General features: G+C 44.9%; 2 protein-coding genes across 4 annotated transcripts in view; both read right to left on the bottom strand.

The window, feature by feature from the left end:
• TARS3 (threonyl-tRNA synthetase 3) overlaps positions 1-20,042 on the bottom strand; it is a 556,255-nt gene that overhangs the window by 69,720 nt on the left and 466,493 nt on the right. The window lies entirely within an intron of this gene.
• The window catches only part of THSD4 (thrombospondin type 1 domain containing 4), a 387,535-nt gene that overhangs the window by 53,823 nt on the left and 313,670 nt on the right, over positions 1-20,042 (bottom strand). For all 3 annotated transcript variants that reach the window (XM_063142589.1, XM_063142590.1, XM_063142591.1), the window contains one exon: positions 18,256-18,460. In XM_063142589.1, the coding sequence (XP_062998659.1) occupies positions 18,256-18,460 (205 nt within the window). The remainder of the gene's footprint in view (positions 1-18,255; positions 18,461-20,042) is intronic.

Consider the following 20,042-nt stretch of genomic DNA (forward strand, 5'->3'; position numbering starts at 1 on the left):
TTAGAATCGATGGCGTCTTACAATCGAAGAAATACGGTTAAAAAACCAAACACCTAAGAACAAATCTGCATCTCCTCATCATGAGGTCATGGAACATGGGTGATATTTTTAAATAATTTTAGAGATCATTGCAGGGAATACCAAATCCAACTCTACTTTAGAACAGATAGGTGTCTTTAGAACAGATTGATGGTTAAACTCACTGGCACATTGTTTTAACTGTTTTAACTGCATCTATTGCTTTTAAATTATATATTGTATTAACTTGGATCATGGTTTAATTTGTTTTTAACTGTGTATATTTATTGTTTTATATAAATATTTATTGTTTTATACTGTATATTTTTATCTTTAGGGTGGATGCTTTAGGGTGGATTCCTGCATTGGGTTGGACTCGATGGCCTTGTAGGCCCCTTCCAACTCTGCTCTTCTATGATTCTATGATCTGTATGCCGCCCTGAGATCTTAGTGATATAGGGCGGGATATAAATGTTTTAAATAAATAAATAAATAAATAAATAATGTCACCAACGTGCATCTGATTCAACAGATGGGAAGGCGTAAAAGTAATAGAAATGTCTTTCTGGATTAAACTTTGGGTGAGGTTGTGACCTGTTCAATTGCCTTCCTTAGTTTGTTGATGGGGGGAGTGATTTTCCTTTTAAATTTTCTTCTGTTCTGCTGGAGCGATGGGGAATTCAGATTGCATTGTTTTGCTTACACATGATAAATTACAGCCATCTATTGATAGACCATGTGTGCATACCAAGCTGGTTTTTTTTTTTTAAGTACAATTAATGACACAATGGCCCCAATGAGATGGATATCTCAGGGCATCACCCATGACAATTTTAACTTGTTCCTTCTTAATTTGGAGAATGACTTACAAAACAGACATAAATCTTGGCCTAATAAAGTTAAATTTATTTAGGATCTCCCCCAGAATTTGGCTGCCAAGAAAAAGCCTAGTACATCTTCAAGAGAAGGGTGTATCTGTTTTAAAACTTTGTGCTAGTAGCTCAGTGCCTGGGAGCTTGCAGCCGGTTTTCTCACGCGTAGTTTTGATGAGGTACAGACACCACAATATGACAACGCAGCCCCTGCCTTAGATGCTAAATTGTCCTGCATGGACCAACCCCCATCACTGCAGAAATGTGGGAGAAGTAATGTATGAGCTAAGTGCTGAATGTTGACGGCAGCAATCAGCCCATGTGATTTCTTCCCCCCACCTCAAAAAAATGCTCATCCTCTTTCATGTTCAGCCCACCTCCTCCCCCCACATCCAGGACACTAGTTTTTCCTTCCTCCCAGATTCAATGATCCTGGCCTGGTTTTCCACTTAATCAGATGCAGGCGCAAGCAAGGCCAGTGGTGGGCTCATGTCACTGCTGGAACTATGTCAACCCACCAGCTGTACACACTCTGTGTTAGGGCTAGGTGTGAATAAGAAATTGCAGATAGAGGAAGAAGCAAGGAAATAATGACACGGACACCAGAGCTTGGGTATAACAAAGGCCTCTTTATTTAAATGAGGTAACTCACCCCTCCCTGGATCTCCCAGGAATCCAAGCATCCTGTCTCCAAGCAAGTAGCCTGCATAAAGGGTGAGACACCCGGCCAAGCCAGGAGTCAGATGAAAACCCAATTCCTTGCTTAAGCGACACGTGTGTGCTCGGGGGGAGACCTCCTCGTGTCGCTCCCGCCTGGAGCACCAAAACCCCAAGTAAGTGAGACAGTGAGGTTCCCAAACGCAAGCCATATCCTGGGTCGAGAGCCACACAGCCCCTGTTGACCAGGCCTCTGAACTTGCCAGTCACCACAAGGTGCCCAACGAGTGCTCACCAACCTCATCTGATATTCCAAGATTCCTGTACAACCCTGCCAACAAATCAACCCGTTTACCCACCCTCGACTAATATTAAATTCCAGTATGGAGTAGGCAAAAACCCTGTACACCGCACCCAATATGTGGCAGGTAAAATTCCTACTCAGCCCCCCCCCTCCAAAGGGGGTGACTAGCTAATCCCATACTAGATAAGGGCGGGAGGGTGGGGGCCAGAACATGAAAAAGGCCAGAGAGGTGCACAAGGCTTGCCTTTATAGGTGAGCCCTGCCCACACACAACGTAGTTTAATGTGCAAAGCATGTGATGCACCATTTCCTCTCTCCCCCGCCCTCAACAACTTGCTCCCACTCTAGCCATACTGGCAGGGTGGGCACATTTTAATGCCAGCTGGCACATTTTAAGCTGGCACATTTTAATGCCAGCTTACCAAATTCACACATCCTAAGCCGAAATACAAAACAGAACACAGTTAGATGTTGAACTCCATATTTTCCCAAAGGATGTGATGCAGTCCCCCCCCCCCCCAAAAATTAAAAGGTGTATATTCAAAACGGTGTATACAAAATATGCACAGTTTCGAAACAGCGCTGACGAAACAATTGGTATATTTGTGGAGCTGTGCAAAACATGCTGCATTAAATAAAAAAAAGCACTTGTGAAAATGTGTGCGTTTGAAAGAGTACACATAAAAAGGCATACATTTGAAAAGAACGTGTAGCAAAAATGTGTATATTTGAGGGGAAATGCAAACCAAAAGGCATACAATTTTGGGGGGTGATCTAAAAAATAAAATAAAAGTAGTTACAACCAGATGCAAAAACTGGGACAAAATACGTTTAGCAGTGGGTAAATGAGAACATGAGGGAAATGGCGTTTGACAGATTATCTCATCTTTAGTCAATGCTCTGAGGTTACTAGGACATTGTGAAATCACAGTGGTTTCAAAAACAGCTACCCTGAACATACTAAGCCAATCAACCACAGGTATAGTCCGCATAATCACCGATGTGCATGCTCAGCACCCAAATGGCCCCACTCTAACCTGCATGGGCAGCCATCTCATCACCTGACGCTCTTTACCCACCTGCTTTCACTTTAACAGCATTTCTCTCATACCACTATTTATTCATAAATATAAAGATGGATTAGCTATGGACTCTGGGCCTCTCTGAATCAAAACAAATGAAGGGCAATCTTTTGTCAGAGCCTGAGTCAATATTAGTCGTATGGCTCAGGTTTCATTTGGAGAGTTTGAACATTATTCTCTTCCTTGTTGCCTTGTGTTTTGTACAAAATGCCAAAGCGTGATCATGTAGACAGTAAGAATGATCTGCATTTGTCTGCATGCAAGATGCGGCACCCATGGCGAGTTTGTTTTCATTAGGCCTTTCGCCCCCTCTGTGGTAATAAAGCGTGGAATTCTCGGGCGGAGATCATAATAAAAAAAAGTGCCATTTTCTACGCTAGAAACAAACACTCAAGCAGTGACAGGTTAAAACTAACAACAAATCGCCGTGCATTATTAAATGTCACAGGAGAACTGAAGGGAGTTACAGAAAACTGATCTTTTAATAACCACCTTGAATGGAATATAAATAGTGTCGGAAACTTCTTAAGGAACAGAGAGAGGGAGGAGTTGAAGTTTGATATGAATGCTGATGGGGTGGGGTTCTTCTTATTTGGCTTTGTAACCTCCACACCCTCAAAATAGTAACGGAAGGCAATAATACTATAAGAAAACATACACACAGCCCCGACCACTGACCCTTTGATGGCTAATAATAATAATAATAATAATAATAATAATAATAATAATAGTAATTGATTTCTTACCCTCCTCTCCATTTGGATCGAGGCAGGGAACAACAGCAAGCATAAAATACATAAAATACTGATTCAAAACATGGCATACACTAGGGATGTGCTCCGCTCCGATTAGAAACGGAGAATCAGAAGCGAATTGGCCTGCTCCGCCTTGCCCAGAGGTGGAGTAGAAGCGGACCGGGGACCCGTAGAAGCACGGCGAAGAGAAGCGTCCATACGCGGAGCGCTTTTCTTTTCGCGGACCTATCCGATCGCCATTTTGAAAAATTTCGCCCATAGGATTGCATTGCGGAAAAGAATAGGGGATAACTGTGTTGTTTTTAAAGCGATCTTTCTGAAACTTCTTGTGCTTAGAGAGTCGTGGCTGGGGGTCATTTTGAGCCTACTCTCAGCTCTCTGCGTGGTGCGGTTCGCTTGCTAGAATTTTTGGAAAAATCGGGTAAAACAGCGGGAAAATGCCTTTTTTGAAGGGCTGAGGGGCAGAGTCAACTCCCGGTCATGATCACATGATCCCAAAGTTGGAGGAGGGGATAGGCAAAATGGGTAACTTGGGATTCTGGGAAACATCTCTTTCTTAGTCTGAACGGACTTTTCCCAGTGTTTTTTTAAACAGTAGCCCCACCAAATGCACAAACACAACCTGAAATCATATACTAAGCCAATAATAAGAGATAGAAAAAGCACAGCACTGCTACCCACCCTAACTTTGGGGAACAACTGAATAGATGTGGTGCAAGGGGATGAGCTCCCCTAGGGCATGGACATGCCCTGTGCACTCTCCTGTCCTTGGAGGGCCATCAGAGCCCTCCAAAGGTAAATCACTGGAGTGAATGCCTATCACGAATTGAAGTGATTTTTTTGGGTATTTGGATCCAGCTCTGTTTGCCTTTGGCTCTGCCCACTACTGGGATGGTGCCCTTGAGTGCTTCTCCAAAATGGAACTCGACTCTCGGGCTGAAAGAGTTTCTGTACCCCTGGTTGAAATGATGTAATTGAGCTGATTGTAGTCTCCATGTAAGTTTAAGCCACAGGCCAACACAAATTTAAAAAGGACTTGCATGAATTAAGCACATAAGTGCCCTGATTGGATGAGATCAAGGATCCATCCAGTCCAAAAGCACCAAGCAAGATGCTTCAGAGAAGCCCACGAGCAAGGCATGAAGAAGGCAGCAACAGTCCTCCTCTGTTGTTTGGTCTAAACATGCTTTAGTCAATGGGGTAAACTGCAAACATTTAAAACATATGTGCAATGGAATGGACTTTTCTGCAGAAAAATCAACAACACTCTCAATTCAATATGGACACGAGTCAGAATGGGCTTTGAAGTGGAAATCAGAGACCTTCAGTGAGCTTAAGTGTTGCTGAAACACCCATTTTGATTCATAGCACGGCCTCTTGGCCACACCACAGCATCAGCTGGCTCTCCACATGTCCGCTGTGTCCTAACGCAGAGCCCAACTAGCACTTACACAAAATGTAGGACAGTGAAAACTAGATGCTTATGCTAAATGTACAGCTGTCAGTAAAATCCGAAGCCGTGTTTACCCTGGCTAGCTTTATGGAGCTCTCAGCTCTGTAACATGAGTAAGAGTGTACTCAAGTCCTAATGTCATAACGTTCTGGATTTGTCCCCCTCACCCACCGGTCAATAGAATCCAACTGTATATCACAGATGTGGTGAAACACAGAATTTTGTAACATCAGAAGATGGGTAAGTTCTACTAGAGGGAGGGAGACATATAGGGCTTTGCTAGACTTACCTGTTAATCCGTGCAGGAGGAGGGGTGAGCCCACGGTGCAGCTACCATGGGCTGTCGCTCCAATCCACACGTCAGATGTGATGGGCTAAAGGAAAGCCCCGTCACATCCACCATTTTGTTTTCCATTTAAAGGGGTGATGTGCACGAATGATCGTGTGCTCAGGTAAGGTTTATTTTAAAAACTATTTTGATTTCCTGCTCCCCCCCGGCTCTGATCTCCTCCTTGGCTCTGATCTCCCCCCCTCCCGGCTCCGATCTCTCCCCCATAATCTCTCCCCCTGAAGTCTCTCCCCCCCCGATCACTCCCCCTGCCAAGATGGGCCCAGCGCTCCCTGTGCACAGCTTCTCCTGGCTACATGCGAGTAATCGGGAGAAGCAGCGGAACGGGCTACACGCTCGGGGTCTCGGGATCAGCCCAAGACCGCGGGAAATACCAGGCTACAAGTGGAGCCCGTTACCCCAGGGCAAGGGAGGGTTAACCCTTGCCTGACCCCAGGATCCCCTGTGCGTCATCTGGACACACAGGGGCGAGACTGGGGTTCACCCCAGGCTAACCCATGGTCTAGCAAAGGCCACAGTTAAAGGCAATAAGGACCTCTTGTGCAAGCACTGAGTCATTACTGACTCTTGGAGAGACGCTAGCTTTCACTGATGTTTTCTTGGCAGGCCTTATAGCAGGGTGGTTTGCCGTTGCCTTCCTCGGCCGTTATTACCTTTCCCCCAGCTAACTGGGTACTCATTTTACCGACCTGGGGAGGATGGAAGGCTGAGTCGACCCGAGCCAGCTGCCTGAAACCAGCTTCTGCTGGGATCGAACTCAGGCCATGGGGAGAGTTTCAGCTGCAGAAACTGCTGCTTTACCGCTCTGCGCCACATGAGGCTCTTAAAGGCAATAAACCCATATTAAAACATTGAAACATGAATGAAACAATTTAAATGCATTTGCCATAGAGTCCAGGATGGTTCGTGGATGTTGTGCACCCAAAGAAAAAGGAATCCATTGTTTCAGCAACGTCATGACTGGACTTCTTCAACAGCTAAGTTTAATGCAACAAGGCCAATTTTATTGTTCAGATCTTTGGTGCATTGATTCTGAATGTTCAGACCTCAAATGAACATAGGTTAGAAGGCTTGTCTGCTATGTCGAGATGAATAATAGTTACTCCTAACCATACCCAAAACCTGTCAAAATGTAGGATACAGATGATAAAATAAACTGAAACAGCCTTTCTTAAATTATGCCATTTTACGGGTGTTTTTTTCTTTCTTTCTCTCGGCTCTACCAACCATGCTATTTTGGGCTCCTACCTGCTTAATTTCAACCGCTAAATTGGAAGCATATGAAACACCCGTCCAACTTACCTACTTTTTGTATTATTTTACTAAAGAGCAAATGACAGAAATGGCTCCATTGTTGGAAAGGAACCAGTGAAAACAAGTGCAGCTGAGAAAGGAGCTACAAACTGACTCTACAAATTATTTAGGGATCCCTCAGGGTCCTAAAAGGAGTGGTGTCTAAAGACCTGAAGAAGCAAGTTTGCCAGTAGCCCTAAAGAGGCGTTCTAAAGCCAGCAACGTTCAACATCTGAAGGGAAAGGTTGTGGTCACACTCAGTGGCTCTGCTCCATCCCACACATGCTTTGATTGTCTCTCTAGTTAGGAAAGTAGGGACTTGCATTATACCAAGGCAGCCCGTTGGTCCATCTGACTCAGTAGTTTCTACTGCTTTCCAGTTTTCATACCAGAAGAGTTGCCAGGGCATCCAACGGGGAACCCTTTGGATGCAAAGCATGTGGACTATGACTGAGTTTCAGCACTTCATCATGATTTTGGGACATCTGTAATATTGGGGATTTTTTATTTTGTAATATTGGGGATCAGTAATATTGGGGATTTTTTTCAGATCTCAACTCACAATATTTTTACTATTGGCTGTCCCCACTGAGTCCATTTTTGAGATGTGAATACCATGTTTGTCCCATATATAGAATCATAGACTAGTTGAGTTGGAAGGGGCCTATAAGGCCAACCCAATGCTCATTGCAGGAATCTACCTTAAAGCATACCTGACAGATGTCCCAGTCCAGGTTTACGGCTTCTGTAGAAAGGAAATGTAAAGATTCTAGACTGGACACCAGGCTTATCTTTCATTCTCCTTAGGATTAGTATGGAAAAGATAGGCATAGGCATCTTACTACTATAGGCAGGAAGCCAACGACGGTCATTTGCACCTGTAATATTGCATAAATGCCCCCTTTATGGCTGCCATTTATGCAACATTAAATTCCCAGAAAGCCCCAAACCACAACTTTTACACAAAATGGCAGCTCCCTAAGGGGAAAGGTGGCTGCCAGGCACTCATGGTCCACTCAGCACTTGGTGACCAGGGTCTGGTAAGTGTCAGTGGTTCTGAGAGAGGAGGTCCAGGTGGCCAAGCAGAGAGGGGCACTGGGCTCCATCCCCCTCTCTGACTCCTGTGACATTCCTAGTAGCTACTCCATAATTCATCCTCCCATCTTTTCGACTTCCTTGAGGGAAGTGGACATCTCCTGCTATGTTGTTTTTCCTAAAGCCCTGGGTGGGAAATTTGAGTTCAGGTATCCAGTCCGGGGGTGGCATCCAAGAGCTAGTGTTGATGGAAGTTAGGTTTGGCCTCCTGCCTGGGCTTTCCCTTTCCCATAACAAGAGATAAGGGGTTGCAGTGGGATTTCCCTGCCAGCAAGATCAGATGGAAGATGTCCCTGTCAACTTCCTCAGAACGTTGTGAAGACGGTTTGCTCAAAACATCAGTGCAACCAGATCTGGGGCTCTAGTGTCAATTTTCCCTCAGCCATCTGGTGAAGGTTGGACTTGTGGGGGCTGAAAGGACTGTATGGAAGGAAGAGCTAATGTGATCATCAACATAAATGCTGAAGAGACATGGCCAACATCGCACAATCTGGTATTTGTCAACCTGCACTTTTTTTTTCATCCAACCACTCCTTTTTTGTCTAGTCTATGCCTTCTGCTAGCTGCAGGTGCACTGGGGTCAGAGCAACAGCAATCAGATTACATAGAGAGAACAGTAAGGCAAGAGTAACCCTGAGGTTCCTAAAAGAAGTTGAGTGCCAATATTTCTGCCACATCAAAGCATAAATCAGCACATCTCTTTTCTCCTCCTCCCTATCTTGATTTATTCAAATGCAACTTGATGGCCTGTTTGGATCTATCAAAGTCGACATTATTGCAAAGAAATGCATGCCTCTTAAACAGCGCGGCAGTGTGTGAGTCTGTCTGCCAGATCTGAAATCAACGAGTAACAAAATATGTTCTCTGCCAAAGTGGGTCAATGCCCCTTTTCTTCCAGGCTACATATACACTGTTGAGGAGTTCCAGATCTATGATGAGGTCTCAAACTATTCAAAGCTGGGCCCAAATGGTTAGGCTCAGGTCCAGGCAGATTGTGAAGACTGCAGGGAAAGTATACGAACGAACAACAGATTTCTAGCAGAATCAATTAAGCAAAATTACTGACTTTCTGATGTATAAAATGAGCTCTGGTTCAAATCTCAAGGTTAACCACCACGTTTTTTATTTTTTAAAAAATAAAAACTCATATTAGGATGTCAGAAACATCTGCAACAGATTCAAAACAGTTTTCTATGAATCTTACCTGCATATTCCACAAATTTGAGGACTGTATGAAAAAAATAAAAATCTTTAGGGGTGAAAAGAAAAAGTCCCTCTGTTTTAAGCCAGGATATTCAGTACTGAGAAAACAGGAGACCAGGTCAGGATTGCCCCCCTCCAAAAAAAAATTCTGCCTGAAGTGAAGGAGAGATACCCCACCCATGCCAATTCCACATCCAGAAGCCTACAAGACCGAGAGCTAAGTTTTGCAAATCTGGGGGCAATGGGACGTCTCCTCCACCACACTTGAGGGCAGCAGGCAGGTTTAGGGGAAGTGCTGTCTCCAGGTTTTAGGGGGCCTTTGGGCAAGAATTTATTTATTTTATTTATTTGTTACATTTATATACTGCCCCATAGCTGAAGCTCTCTGGGCGATTTACAAAAGTTAAAACAGTAAACATTAAAAGTACTCAAAATTTAAAAGCATAAAAACAACAATATAAAAACAACAGTATCCATTTAAAAACAACTGTTCTGGGGGTCCATTAAAAACCAAACTTAGCATTGTTAAATGCTGTTAAATGCCTGGGAGAAGAGAAAAGACTTGACCTGGCGCTGAAAAGATAACAGTGTTGGCGCCAGGCAAGCCTCATCGGGGAGATCATTCCACAGTCGGGGGGCCACCACCGAAAAGGCCCTCTCCTTTGTTGCCATCCTCTGAGCTTCCCTCGGAGTAGGCACTCGGAGGAGGACCTTAGATGTTGAGCCCAGTGTACAGGTAAGTTCATGTCGGGAGAGGCGTTCCATCAGGTATTCATGTCAGGAGAGGCGTTCCATCAGCTTTATAGGTTAAAAACAGCACCTTGAATTGGGCTCAGAAATGTATAGGCAGCCAATGCAAGCGGGCCAGAATTGGTGTTATATGTTCGAACCTCCTTGTTCCAGTTATCAATCTGGCCGCTGTATTTTGCACAAGCTGCAGCTTCCGAACCGTCTTCAAAAGCTGCCCCATGTAGAGGGCATTGCAGTAATCTAATTTGGAGGTTACCAGAGTATGGACAACTGAACCTAGGTTATCCCTGTCCAGATAGAAAGCACTCTATGCCACCGAGGCCACCTGAGCCTCAAGTGACAGAGATGGTTCTAGGAGAACCCCCAAGCTACGAACCCGCTCCTTCAGAGGGAGTGCAACCTGTGGCATTACACCCCACAGGTCAATTCCAAATGTATGTCTGCAGTTTGTAAGTCTGTGGTTTGTAGAATGTTGGCCTGAGTGGGCGGAGTTAGAATGTTTTGGGAGGGGGGAGGAGTGATATATAAGGGAAGGACTGAGGGGATTGAGAGTTCTTGTTCTTGTCCTTTTCAGGAAAGCTTTTCAGGGAGACTTGTTAGGGACTCTTAGAGTCTGTGGTGCTCTCTGTATTTATGGTACTAAAGTTCTGGGAAATTTGAGAGTCAGTGTAGAGAGTGGTGTCTTTAGAGTGTGGTGTGCACGTAGTGGAAGTATATTAATCAATACTGAGAATAAAGAAAGTTCAAGAGTGATTGTGTGAGAGAAAGGAAAGCGCGAATGTGAGAGTGACAGGATTGTATGGAAGGTTTCAAAAAGGTTTTTAAATGTTGTTATTTGAAACAAAGCTTATGAACTTTTAAAAATAAATTTTGATTGTTTATTTTAAAACTACCACAAAAATCCCACGTGTCTGTTTGGCGTTTATCATCTTAAGTTTACACATTCAGCACCCACTCTGACAATCATTCACCTAAGCAGATATAACTCACAGTGCATTATTATATATATTAAAATCCATTCTCCATTTTAAACCCCTTTCTCCACATAGTTTGGAGGAAGGTGGGCTTTATCCCTTGCCTCAGGCGTATCAAGCGGTGGTGCTTGGCTTGAGCAGGGAGTAGCCTCGGCCAGGTCTGGTGTTCAGAGCCTGTGTCACCCCATAAGAAGTGGTGGCAGACGTGAGGTCTTGTGTTCAGAGCCTGTGTCGTGGCATAAATAAGTGGTGGCTTATATTGGCAAATCAATTCTAAAGTCCAGGAGCATCATAATGTCCACAACAAAGTCTCACGTTATTGGTGAATTGGACGATTCTTGACCAGACAGTCCATCCACGATGATGTTCTCCCAACCTGCCACAACCCCATCCAGAACCAGTTGAACACACACACACACACCCGGCCAGAAAACCCACCCACCAACTGCATCTCAGTCTTGTCTGGATTGAGTTTCAGTTTATTAGCCCTCATCCAGTCCATTGTCGCAGCCAAGCACCGGTTCAGCACATCCACAGCCTCACCTGATGAAGATGAAAAGGAGAAGTAGAGCTGCGTGTCATCAGCATACTGATGACAACGCACTCCAAAACTCCGGATGACCACACCCAACGGTTTCATGTACATGTTAAACAGCATGGGGGACAAGACTGACCCCTGAGGAACCCCATACTGGAGAGACCACAGGGCCAAGCAGTGTTCCCCAAGCACCACCTTCTGGAGCCGACCCGCCAAGTAGGAGCGGAACCACTGCAATGCAGTGACTCCCACTCCCAACTCATCCAGATGCTCCAGAAGGATACCATGGTCGATGGTATCGAAAGCTGCTGAGAGATCAAGGAGAATCAACAGAGTCACACTCCCTCTCCTGTATTTCTCCCAACGTAGGTCATCATACAGGGCGACCAAGGCTGTTTCCGTGCCAAAACCAGGCCTGAAACCTGACTGAAATGGATCCAGATAATCAGTCTCATCCAAGAGTGTCTGGAGCTGGCCCGCAACCACCCGCTCAAGGACCTTGCCCAGGAATGGAACGTTTGCCAGCGGACTGTAGTTACTAAGATTTTCTGGGTCCAAGGAAGTTTTCTTCAGGAGTGGTCTCACTGCTGCCTCTTTCAGATGGTCTGGGACCACTCCCTCTTGCAGAGAGGCATTAATCACTTCCTTGGCCCAGCCGGCTGTTCCATCCCTGCTAGCTTTTATTAGCCAAGAGGGGCAAGGATCCAGTACGGAGGTGGTTGCGCGAACCAGTCCGAGCACTTTGTCAACATCCTCGAGCTGTACCAACTGAAACTCATCCAAGAAAACAGGACAAGGCTGTACTCTGGAAACCATCAATAGGCCCCTTCCCTCAGTGGGTCGACCTTCTCACTACCATTGTCACCAGTTTCTGTTGCCCTTCAACCTCTTTCCTATCACTGCTACCACTTCCTTGCTTGACAGGCAGGGAGCCAGTGAGCAAGTAGGCTGGTGCTCCTGCTTCTCGCCGCCACTGTTGTTTGGGCCAGAGCAAGAGACAGGTGAACAAGCAGGTTAGAGTGGAGAAGAGGAGGAGCCCCAAGGCGCTCTTGTCAGTGGGCCCTGTTGGGGTGTGGGTTCTTCGGAGGTGCCCCACCATGCCTAGTCGTGATGACAGCCCTGCTTAGGTGGTCTACACAGCCCTGCAACATGGTCTTCACAGCCCTGTCCCCCAACCATCACCACTCCTCATGTCCCAGCATCTGCTAGCAGAAGCAGCCACCTCACTTTACCTAATGGTAGGGCCAGCTCTGGTCAAGGCCTTTGTAGGCTTCTGAACTACAGATAGGTTGGGTAGCATTATCAACCACATGCAGGGATCACTCTATTATTATTATTATTATTATTATTATTATTATTATTATTATATTTATTTATTTATTTCTTACCCACCTCTCCCTTTGGATCGAGGTGGGGAACAACATTAGAACAGGAATCAATACATCTTAAAAATTCATGATTTTACATTGATCTGGATAGGCCTGCCGGAAAAGGCTAGTCTTTAAAGCTGCCTGAAAATCACACAGAGAGTTAATTTTACGAATCTCCTCCGGCAGGCCATCCCACAATCTGGGGGTGACAGAAGAAAAGGTCCTCTGAGAAACTGATGTCAGCCTAGTTTTAGCTGACTGAAGTAAGTTCACCCCAGAGGACCTGAGTGTGCAGGGCGGACTGTACGGGAGAAGACGATCCTGCAGGTAACCTGGACCCAAACCATTTAGGGCTTTAAAGGTAATGACCAACACTCTGTACTTTGCCTGGAAACTAATTGGCAGCCAGTGGAGTGATTTTAATGTTGGGGTAATATGCTCACCCCTAGGTGTACCGGTGACCAACCTGGCTGCCATATTTTGAACTAGTTGAAGTTTCTGAACTAGGTACAATGGTAGCCCTATGTAGAGCGTATTGCAGAAGGCTCCATGTAGGAGGGAATGAGAATTATGCAAATGATTTCTAAGACCAAAGTACTAAAATCCAATCAAATAGGAAACAAAGTAACTCCTATTAACTAGATACAGCTACAATTCTAAAATGTTTGTAAAAGGTAGAAATTGTCATGCCAACATGTTCTACCAAGAAACAAACAACAGTTCAGACAGATAATACACAGCATTACTATGTACATAATTTATTAGAATACAAATTGTGAAGTGTTCTCCCAAATATCTTTTGAAAAGCATAATTTCCCATTATAGAATTCAAAATATTTCAAGGTGCAGAGCCGAAATCTCAATTCCAGCTCTGGGAAATACACTTTGATTATAAATAACTATCACTTGGCCAGACTAGGTGATGGATTTAACATTTGGGGGAAAATACATTCCTGTATGTTAATGTTATGGTCTATTTACAGCTAATGAAGCATTAATTGGATGAACTCCACAATATTGTCTCAGGCGTCTAATCAGTCATTGCTATTAGACACCAAGCACCACATGCAAAATACGTTAGACAAGTCACCGTGTGTAACGGGCGCATAGTATTCAGCAGTTGTTTGGCTTGCGTGTTTTTCCCCAGTTCCACCCTTTGGGCAGGTTAAGACTTTTAAGCCACCAAACCCGAACTAACAATACAACCTACAAATACTCCAAGATCAAACAAACCACAAAATCCCAATCAGATGAAAATATCACATCTCCAATTCCCTCCCAAGCTTAGGCAAGAAAAACATCAAAAATCAAGGCAAAGGCAACAGCCACAGACAAAACAAAACACCTGGCTTAGAGTAGTGCGCTCTAGTTTGCTATCTCAAAAGTGATAGCAAACTAGCCTGCCCTGCTCTAGCCTGTGATAGGGGTATCTGAGAATTTCATTCCTGCTTGCAAAATGAAGCAGGCCTGCTCCGCCTTACCCAGAGGTGGAGTAGAAGCGGACCGCGGACCCCTAGAAGCAAGGCGAAGAGAAGCGACCATTTTCGGAGCTCCTCTTTCAGGCGGACCGCTCCGATCGCCATCTTGAAACATTTCGCCCATAGGATTGCATTGCGGAAAAGAATCGCGGATAACTGGGTTGTTTTTGAAGCTATCGTTCTGAAAATTCTTGTGCTCAGAGAGTCGTGGATGGGGGTCATTTTGAGACTACTCTCACCTCTCTGTGTGGTGCGGGTCGCGCGCTAGAATTTTTTAAAAAACCTGGCGGGAAATATACCTTATTCGAAGGGCTGAGGGGCAGAGTCAACTCCCGGTCATGATCACATGATCCCAAAGTTGGAGGAGGGGATAGGCAAAATGGGTAACTTGGGATTCTGGGAAACTTCTCTTTCTTAATCTGAATGGACTTTTCCCAGTGTTTTTTAAAACAGTAGCCCCACCAAATGCACAAATACAACCTGAAATCATAACCTGAAAGCCAATAATAAGAGAGCACTGCTCCCCACCCTAACTTTGGGGAACAACTGAAAAGATGTGGTGCAAGGGGATGAGCTCCCCTAGGGCATCCCATGTGGACGTGCCCCCACTCTCTCCTGTACTTGGAAGGCCATCAGAGCCTTCCAAAGAGAGTAACCCGGTGGAGCAATGCCTATCATGAGTTGAAGTGAGCGGTCTACTTCTCTTAGTGGTGGAGCAATGCCTATCATGAGTTGAAGTGAGCGTTTACTCCTCAGAGCTGTTGGTGAAGCAATGGCTTTCATGAATTGAACTGGCAGCTGCTTCCCCCTCCCCTGGGCACGTCCTCCTATTGCTGGTAAAAGACAGATATAGCCTTTTTAAAAAAGTTCTTCTTGTTGTTTATTCAGCAACACTGCTGCTTTTAATTCCACCCCTCCTTTGTTTGTTTATTTATTTATTTATTCCATTTTATATGCATTACTGGCTTATCCTTGGCTCACTTCCTTATGCCCCCAGAAATGTCTGCTGCCTGCCTGCCTTCCCTCCCTCCCCCCCTGCCCACCTCGCAGGGATGTTGTGTGTGTGTGGCTTTGACTCAGGGGAGAAGTCCTTCCTGCACTCACTTAGAGTTTTGGAAGTTCCAAATCTATTTTTCAAGTGTGGAAGAAGATTCATTTAGGTTGATCTCTACTCCCCAATTCATGGCATGTTGGGATTTCCTTTGAAATGGCCCCATTGAGATGTCTGCAGGTTTAAGCCCCGCTAAAAATCAGGGGATGATGGGACTGCCTTGAGTCTTGGCGTGCGTGTATCCCTGGATAAGCTTTCATGGTGGTGAGTTTGAGGTTTCTAACGTGCAAATTGATGGAGCTATGGAAAGGGGTGTGAATGGGGTGCCCGATTTTCCTAAATTCCCCAAAAATCAGGGGATGATGGGACTGCCTTGAGTCTCGGCGTGCATATGTATCCCTGGATAAGCTTTCATGGTGGTGAGTTTGAGGTTTCTAACATGCAAATTGACAGAGCTATGGAAAGGGGTGTGAATGGGGTGTTGGATTTTCCTAAATTCCCCAAAAATCAGGGGATGATGGGACTGCCTTGAGTCTTGGCATGTGTATGTATCCCTGGATAAGCTTTCATGGTGGTGAGTTTGAGGTTTCTAACATGCAAATTGACGGAGCTATGGAAAGGGGTGTGAATGGGGTGCCCGATTTTCATAAATTCCCCAAAAATCAGGGGATGATGGGATTGCCTTGAAACTTGGCATGCGTGTGTATACCTCCATGAGGTGTCATGGTGCCAAACTTGAGGTTTCTAACTTTCACAGAAAAAAAGTTGTAGACTTTTTTAGCTTAATGCTAGCCTATGGGGGGAAACAGAGCTCCGATCCGGATCTGGAGCTCTGAGCGGAGCGGAGCGGCCATAGGCGGAGCGGGGGCGGGGCGGAGCAGGCCGATCCGCAAATCACGGATCTGGAAGAGAAGCGGAGCGGGGGGTCCGTGCACACCCCTACATTGCTGAATATGTGTATGCATTCAATTTGAGCAGATTTCCTAATTTGCACAAGTTTCACTTGTATATATGGCTGAGACATTTGTCTTTTTCTTAATTTTGTGGCTTTCAGGATTCATAGATTTTCATTTTCATTATTATTATTATTATTATTATTATTACTTTTAAAAGTGCAAATTTTGGTTGCAATGTGCATAATTCGTGCAAATTTGGGCTGCAATTTGTGCAAATTAAACAAAATACTCAAAATGTTTCTGGATTGGGGGGGGGGAACTATGACTTGTCCTGCAAATGCACATTGGAGAACTCCATCAAACCAAATGTAGAACAGATTTCCCAATGGCAGACATCCTATTTATTGCATTTTTATTCTGCCCAATAGCCGAAGTTCCCTGGGCGACTTCCTTTGCCAGCGTCCGTTGGAATGGGGGCTTTGTAACCCTCATGCACAGTGTGCAGTTCCAACAACAAGTGCTCAGGAATGAAAACCTCATGTTTCCAGACAACTAGTTGGAATGGCCATTGAAGAAGCAAGCAAAAAAATCATTTCATTTCATTTTAAAGGTGGCTGTGGGTATTTATTTAATTTATTTCAGGACTAGCTTTGTCGTGGACGTGCTGCGGCATTTCACGGAAGGAATTTCATGGATTTTAGGAGTTTTCTGTCCTAAAAAAAGAATCAGGCCCACTGGCATGTATGGGAACCAACTGTGACTCTTCATATATTCCCCAGAGTTCCTATAACTTTGCCTGTGCCAACCTCAAGGTGGATGTGTGTGTGTTTTGAAGAAAAAAAGGAAAGAAACCTGTCCCATATGGTTCACTTTAAAGCTGATGGCCTGGCTTTTCAGGCTCTCAGTGCACCAAATCAATCTCTTCCCCCCTCCCCCCCGCCACCCCGTGTTTCCCAAGACTGAAGGTTCCCATGGCTGCTCTTCCATCCAGCTGAATACCAGACACTTTGCTTATATCATGAATGCAGGGCGTATTTCCTGTTTTCACAAGTTGCAATCAGCTGATGAGAGGGAGGGAGGGAGGGAAGGAGGAGATGGTCTTCTGTATTTCAGACGTGAAGCAGATAAAAATGTGGAGAAGTCATATTTTGCATTATTACTGTGTGTGCACTGGAAGCAGGATCCCAAAGACCTTTTCACGCAGTCACTGAATGTATAAGAGATGGGCTCAGAACATGCCCAGTATCTCTCAGGTGTGGATGGATCAGTCTATTATGCCACTTTCCCCTATGTTCACTCTTAAGTCTACTCTGGCCCATTTCTACATTCATCTAAATTTTGTATATGTATATTTAAAAATAAAACATCTGTACAAATGTATACATTTTCTCTTCTCTGTGGCTGTACCCTAGCTCTGGAATTTCAATCCCTCGGGAGAAACAGTTGGTGCTGACTTTTCTAGCACCAATTCAAAATATGTTTCTTTTTTGCCCAGGAATTATATCACTGCTGTAGTATCCCTCAGGCATAGGGACCATACGGGTGAGCTTACCTGCTCAGCCTGCCACTTGTCCCTAGACTACCAGGCAATAACTTCAGAGTCTTTTCCTTGCTGGATTCCTTTATTACTAAAACCTCCTAGAACAGTGACACACCAAACTTCCTCAGCAAGGCCCACAACACCAACTGGAAGAAACAGAGGCTCCGCCCAGGCCTTCGATGAGGACCTGGAGACCAGCTGCTACAGGCCTCTTAAAGGTACATACATCCACATATCACAACTGCCAGTGGCAACTCCAGATTTTGGAGGGCAAGACACCCTCAATGGGGGCCCTCCCTCATTGAGTCTATGGTCCCTTTCAGAAGACACCTTAAACCATGGCTTTAAACATGGTGAATAAAGCAAAAAGGCTTATTCAACGTGGTTAAAGCCATGGTTTAAGGTGTCTTCTGAACATAGGGAGATGCAGTTCATGTCAGTTTGTATCTTAATTCACAAAGATCGAATTCCTCAAGCGACTCTGCTTTCCTCAATCTCTCTATCCTCAGTCTCCATTTGCAGTCATCTGAAGATGGTGATTAGAATAAGTTTCCTTCTGGAAAGAGGCAGAACTTACCTAGGTAGTTGTTGCTCTTTGACATCTCTGTAATGTTGATTTTCGTCGCCCCCTCTGGAATCTCGACTATTTTGTGGTACCCAAGGTTGGTCAAGGTGTGCTTGAAGACGCCTGAGACAACTTTGCAAGCTGTGTTGTCCCCTCCACAGATCCCACATTTGTCCACCAGCTTGTCTGAGCCAAGATAGTCGTCACAACCAATACTCTGTTACAAGAGGGAGAGTAAAAACAATTGAGACAAAAACCATACTCAGAATGCCTCAGAATTAAACTAATAGGGAGGATTCATGGTTCAGTGGCAAAGCACAGAGCTACAGCCTTTGCATACTGAATCTCCAGTATCTCCATATAAAATGAGATCAGGTAGTGGGGCTGGAAAGGCCACATTCTGCCTGATGCCTTGATGACCTACTGACAGCCAGCCTAGAGAACATTTGTCTCCTGCAAAGTCAAGGAGCGGAGAGGGGAGACCATTTCAGAGCCAGGACACCACAACCAACAAATCTCTGTCCATGGAAACCAGCCAGCTCAGAAGGGAGTGGGACACGGAGAAGGTCCTCTGAATACTCAGGTAGGTAGAGATGAACAGATCTATCAATCTTGGACTCAACAAAATTGCCAGTTGTCTGAGGTCAAGCTCATTTCATTCCATTTTTGCATGAGCTTGCAAAACACAGCTGTACAGAAATTTGTCTGGGGTTTTGGTGCTCATTTCCCCTAATGTCTGTGTTTGTGTGTGAATTTTAAATGTAGGCATTCCACCCCCCAAGTACTTTACATTGCTGAAATGCAGTTTTGTGTACACTTTTCTCAAATGTATGGATCTTGTCTGTGTTTTCCCCTAATTTTCACATTTTTGTGTACCTTCTTTGCTGAGATGAGCTGCATTAGAAAGCTCACAAAAATGCAGATCTCAGAATGCAACTCTGACTTGACTCTTGGCTCAATGAAAGGTTCAGGAGGTGCCCATTCCACCTGGTGGGTCCACATGAGGGAAGGTGATCCATAAGCAGTCTGGGTCCGTAGCTAGACCTAAGGTTTATCCCAGGATCATCCTGGGTTCGTCCCTGCCTGAGCACTGGATGCCCTGTGTGGCACTTAGATGAACAGGTTTGACCCCAGGACAATCCTGGGATAAACCTTAGGTCTAGCTACGGCCTAGGTCTTTAGGCTTCTCTTAATGGACAAGTGGCATGCTTTGGGACATTATGGAGCAGAGTGGTAGGAATGTGGAAAAAACTCTGTCTTGTTCACTAATCATGTGAACATCTGGAGCCTGGAACATGAATGCATATACCCATCATGACTAGTAGCCATTGACAGCCTTATCTTTCATAACTTTTTCTAATCCCCTTGTAAAGCCATCCAGGTTGGTGGCCATTGCAACCTCTTGTGGTAGTGCATTCCACAGTTTATATGCTGGGTGAAGAAGTACTTCCTCTAAAAGTAGCTTCTGGATCCTACTAGAAAAACACAACACCTCCTGCTCTGCCAGACATAGGCACACAGTGAAGCTCTGTATTCCACTGGATAGCCAGGACTCTCCCTGTTTCAATAGCGTGAAGCAGATATTTATAACAGTGATGAGTTATGGTATATTGGAGCAGACACCTGTAATTGGTCCAAAACTGAACATTATTGGTCTTGGGCCTTGAGCCAAAATAATTTCAGGGGTGAAGAATAAAGCCATTTTTCTGGCAGGTTGATTTTTTTATTTTTGGGGTGTGTGTTTGTTTTAAAGGCAGCTGCTTGGAGCTGCTCAGAGCTTTGGAATGCTCAACCCCGGT

The sequence above is a fragment of the Elgaria multicarinata genome, chromosome 16 (genome assembly GCF_023053635.1).
Source record: "Elgaria multicarinata webbii isolate HBS135686 ecotype San Diego chromosome 16, rElgMul1.1.pri, whole genome shotgun sequence".
In the NCBI taxonomy this organism is placed as follows: Eukaryota; Metazoa; Chordata; class Lepidosauria; order Squamata; family Anguidae; genus Elgaria; species Elgaria multicarinata.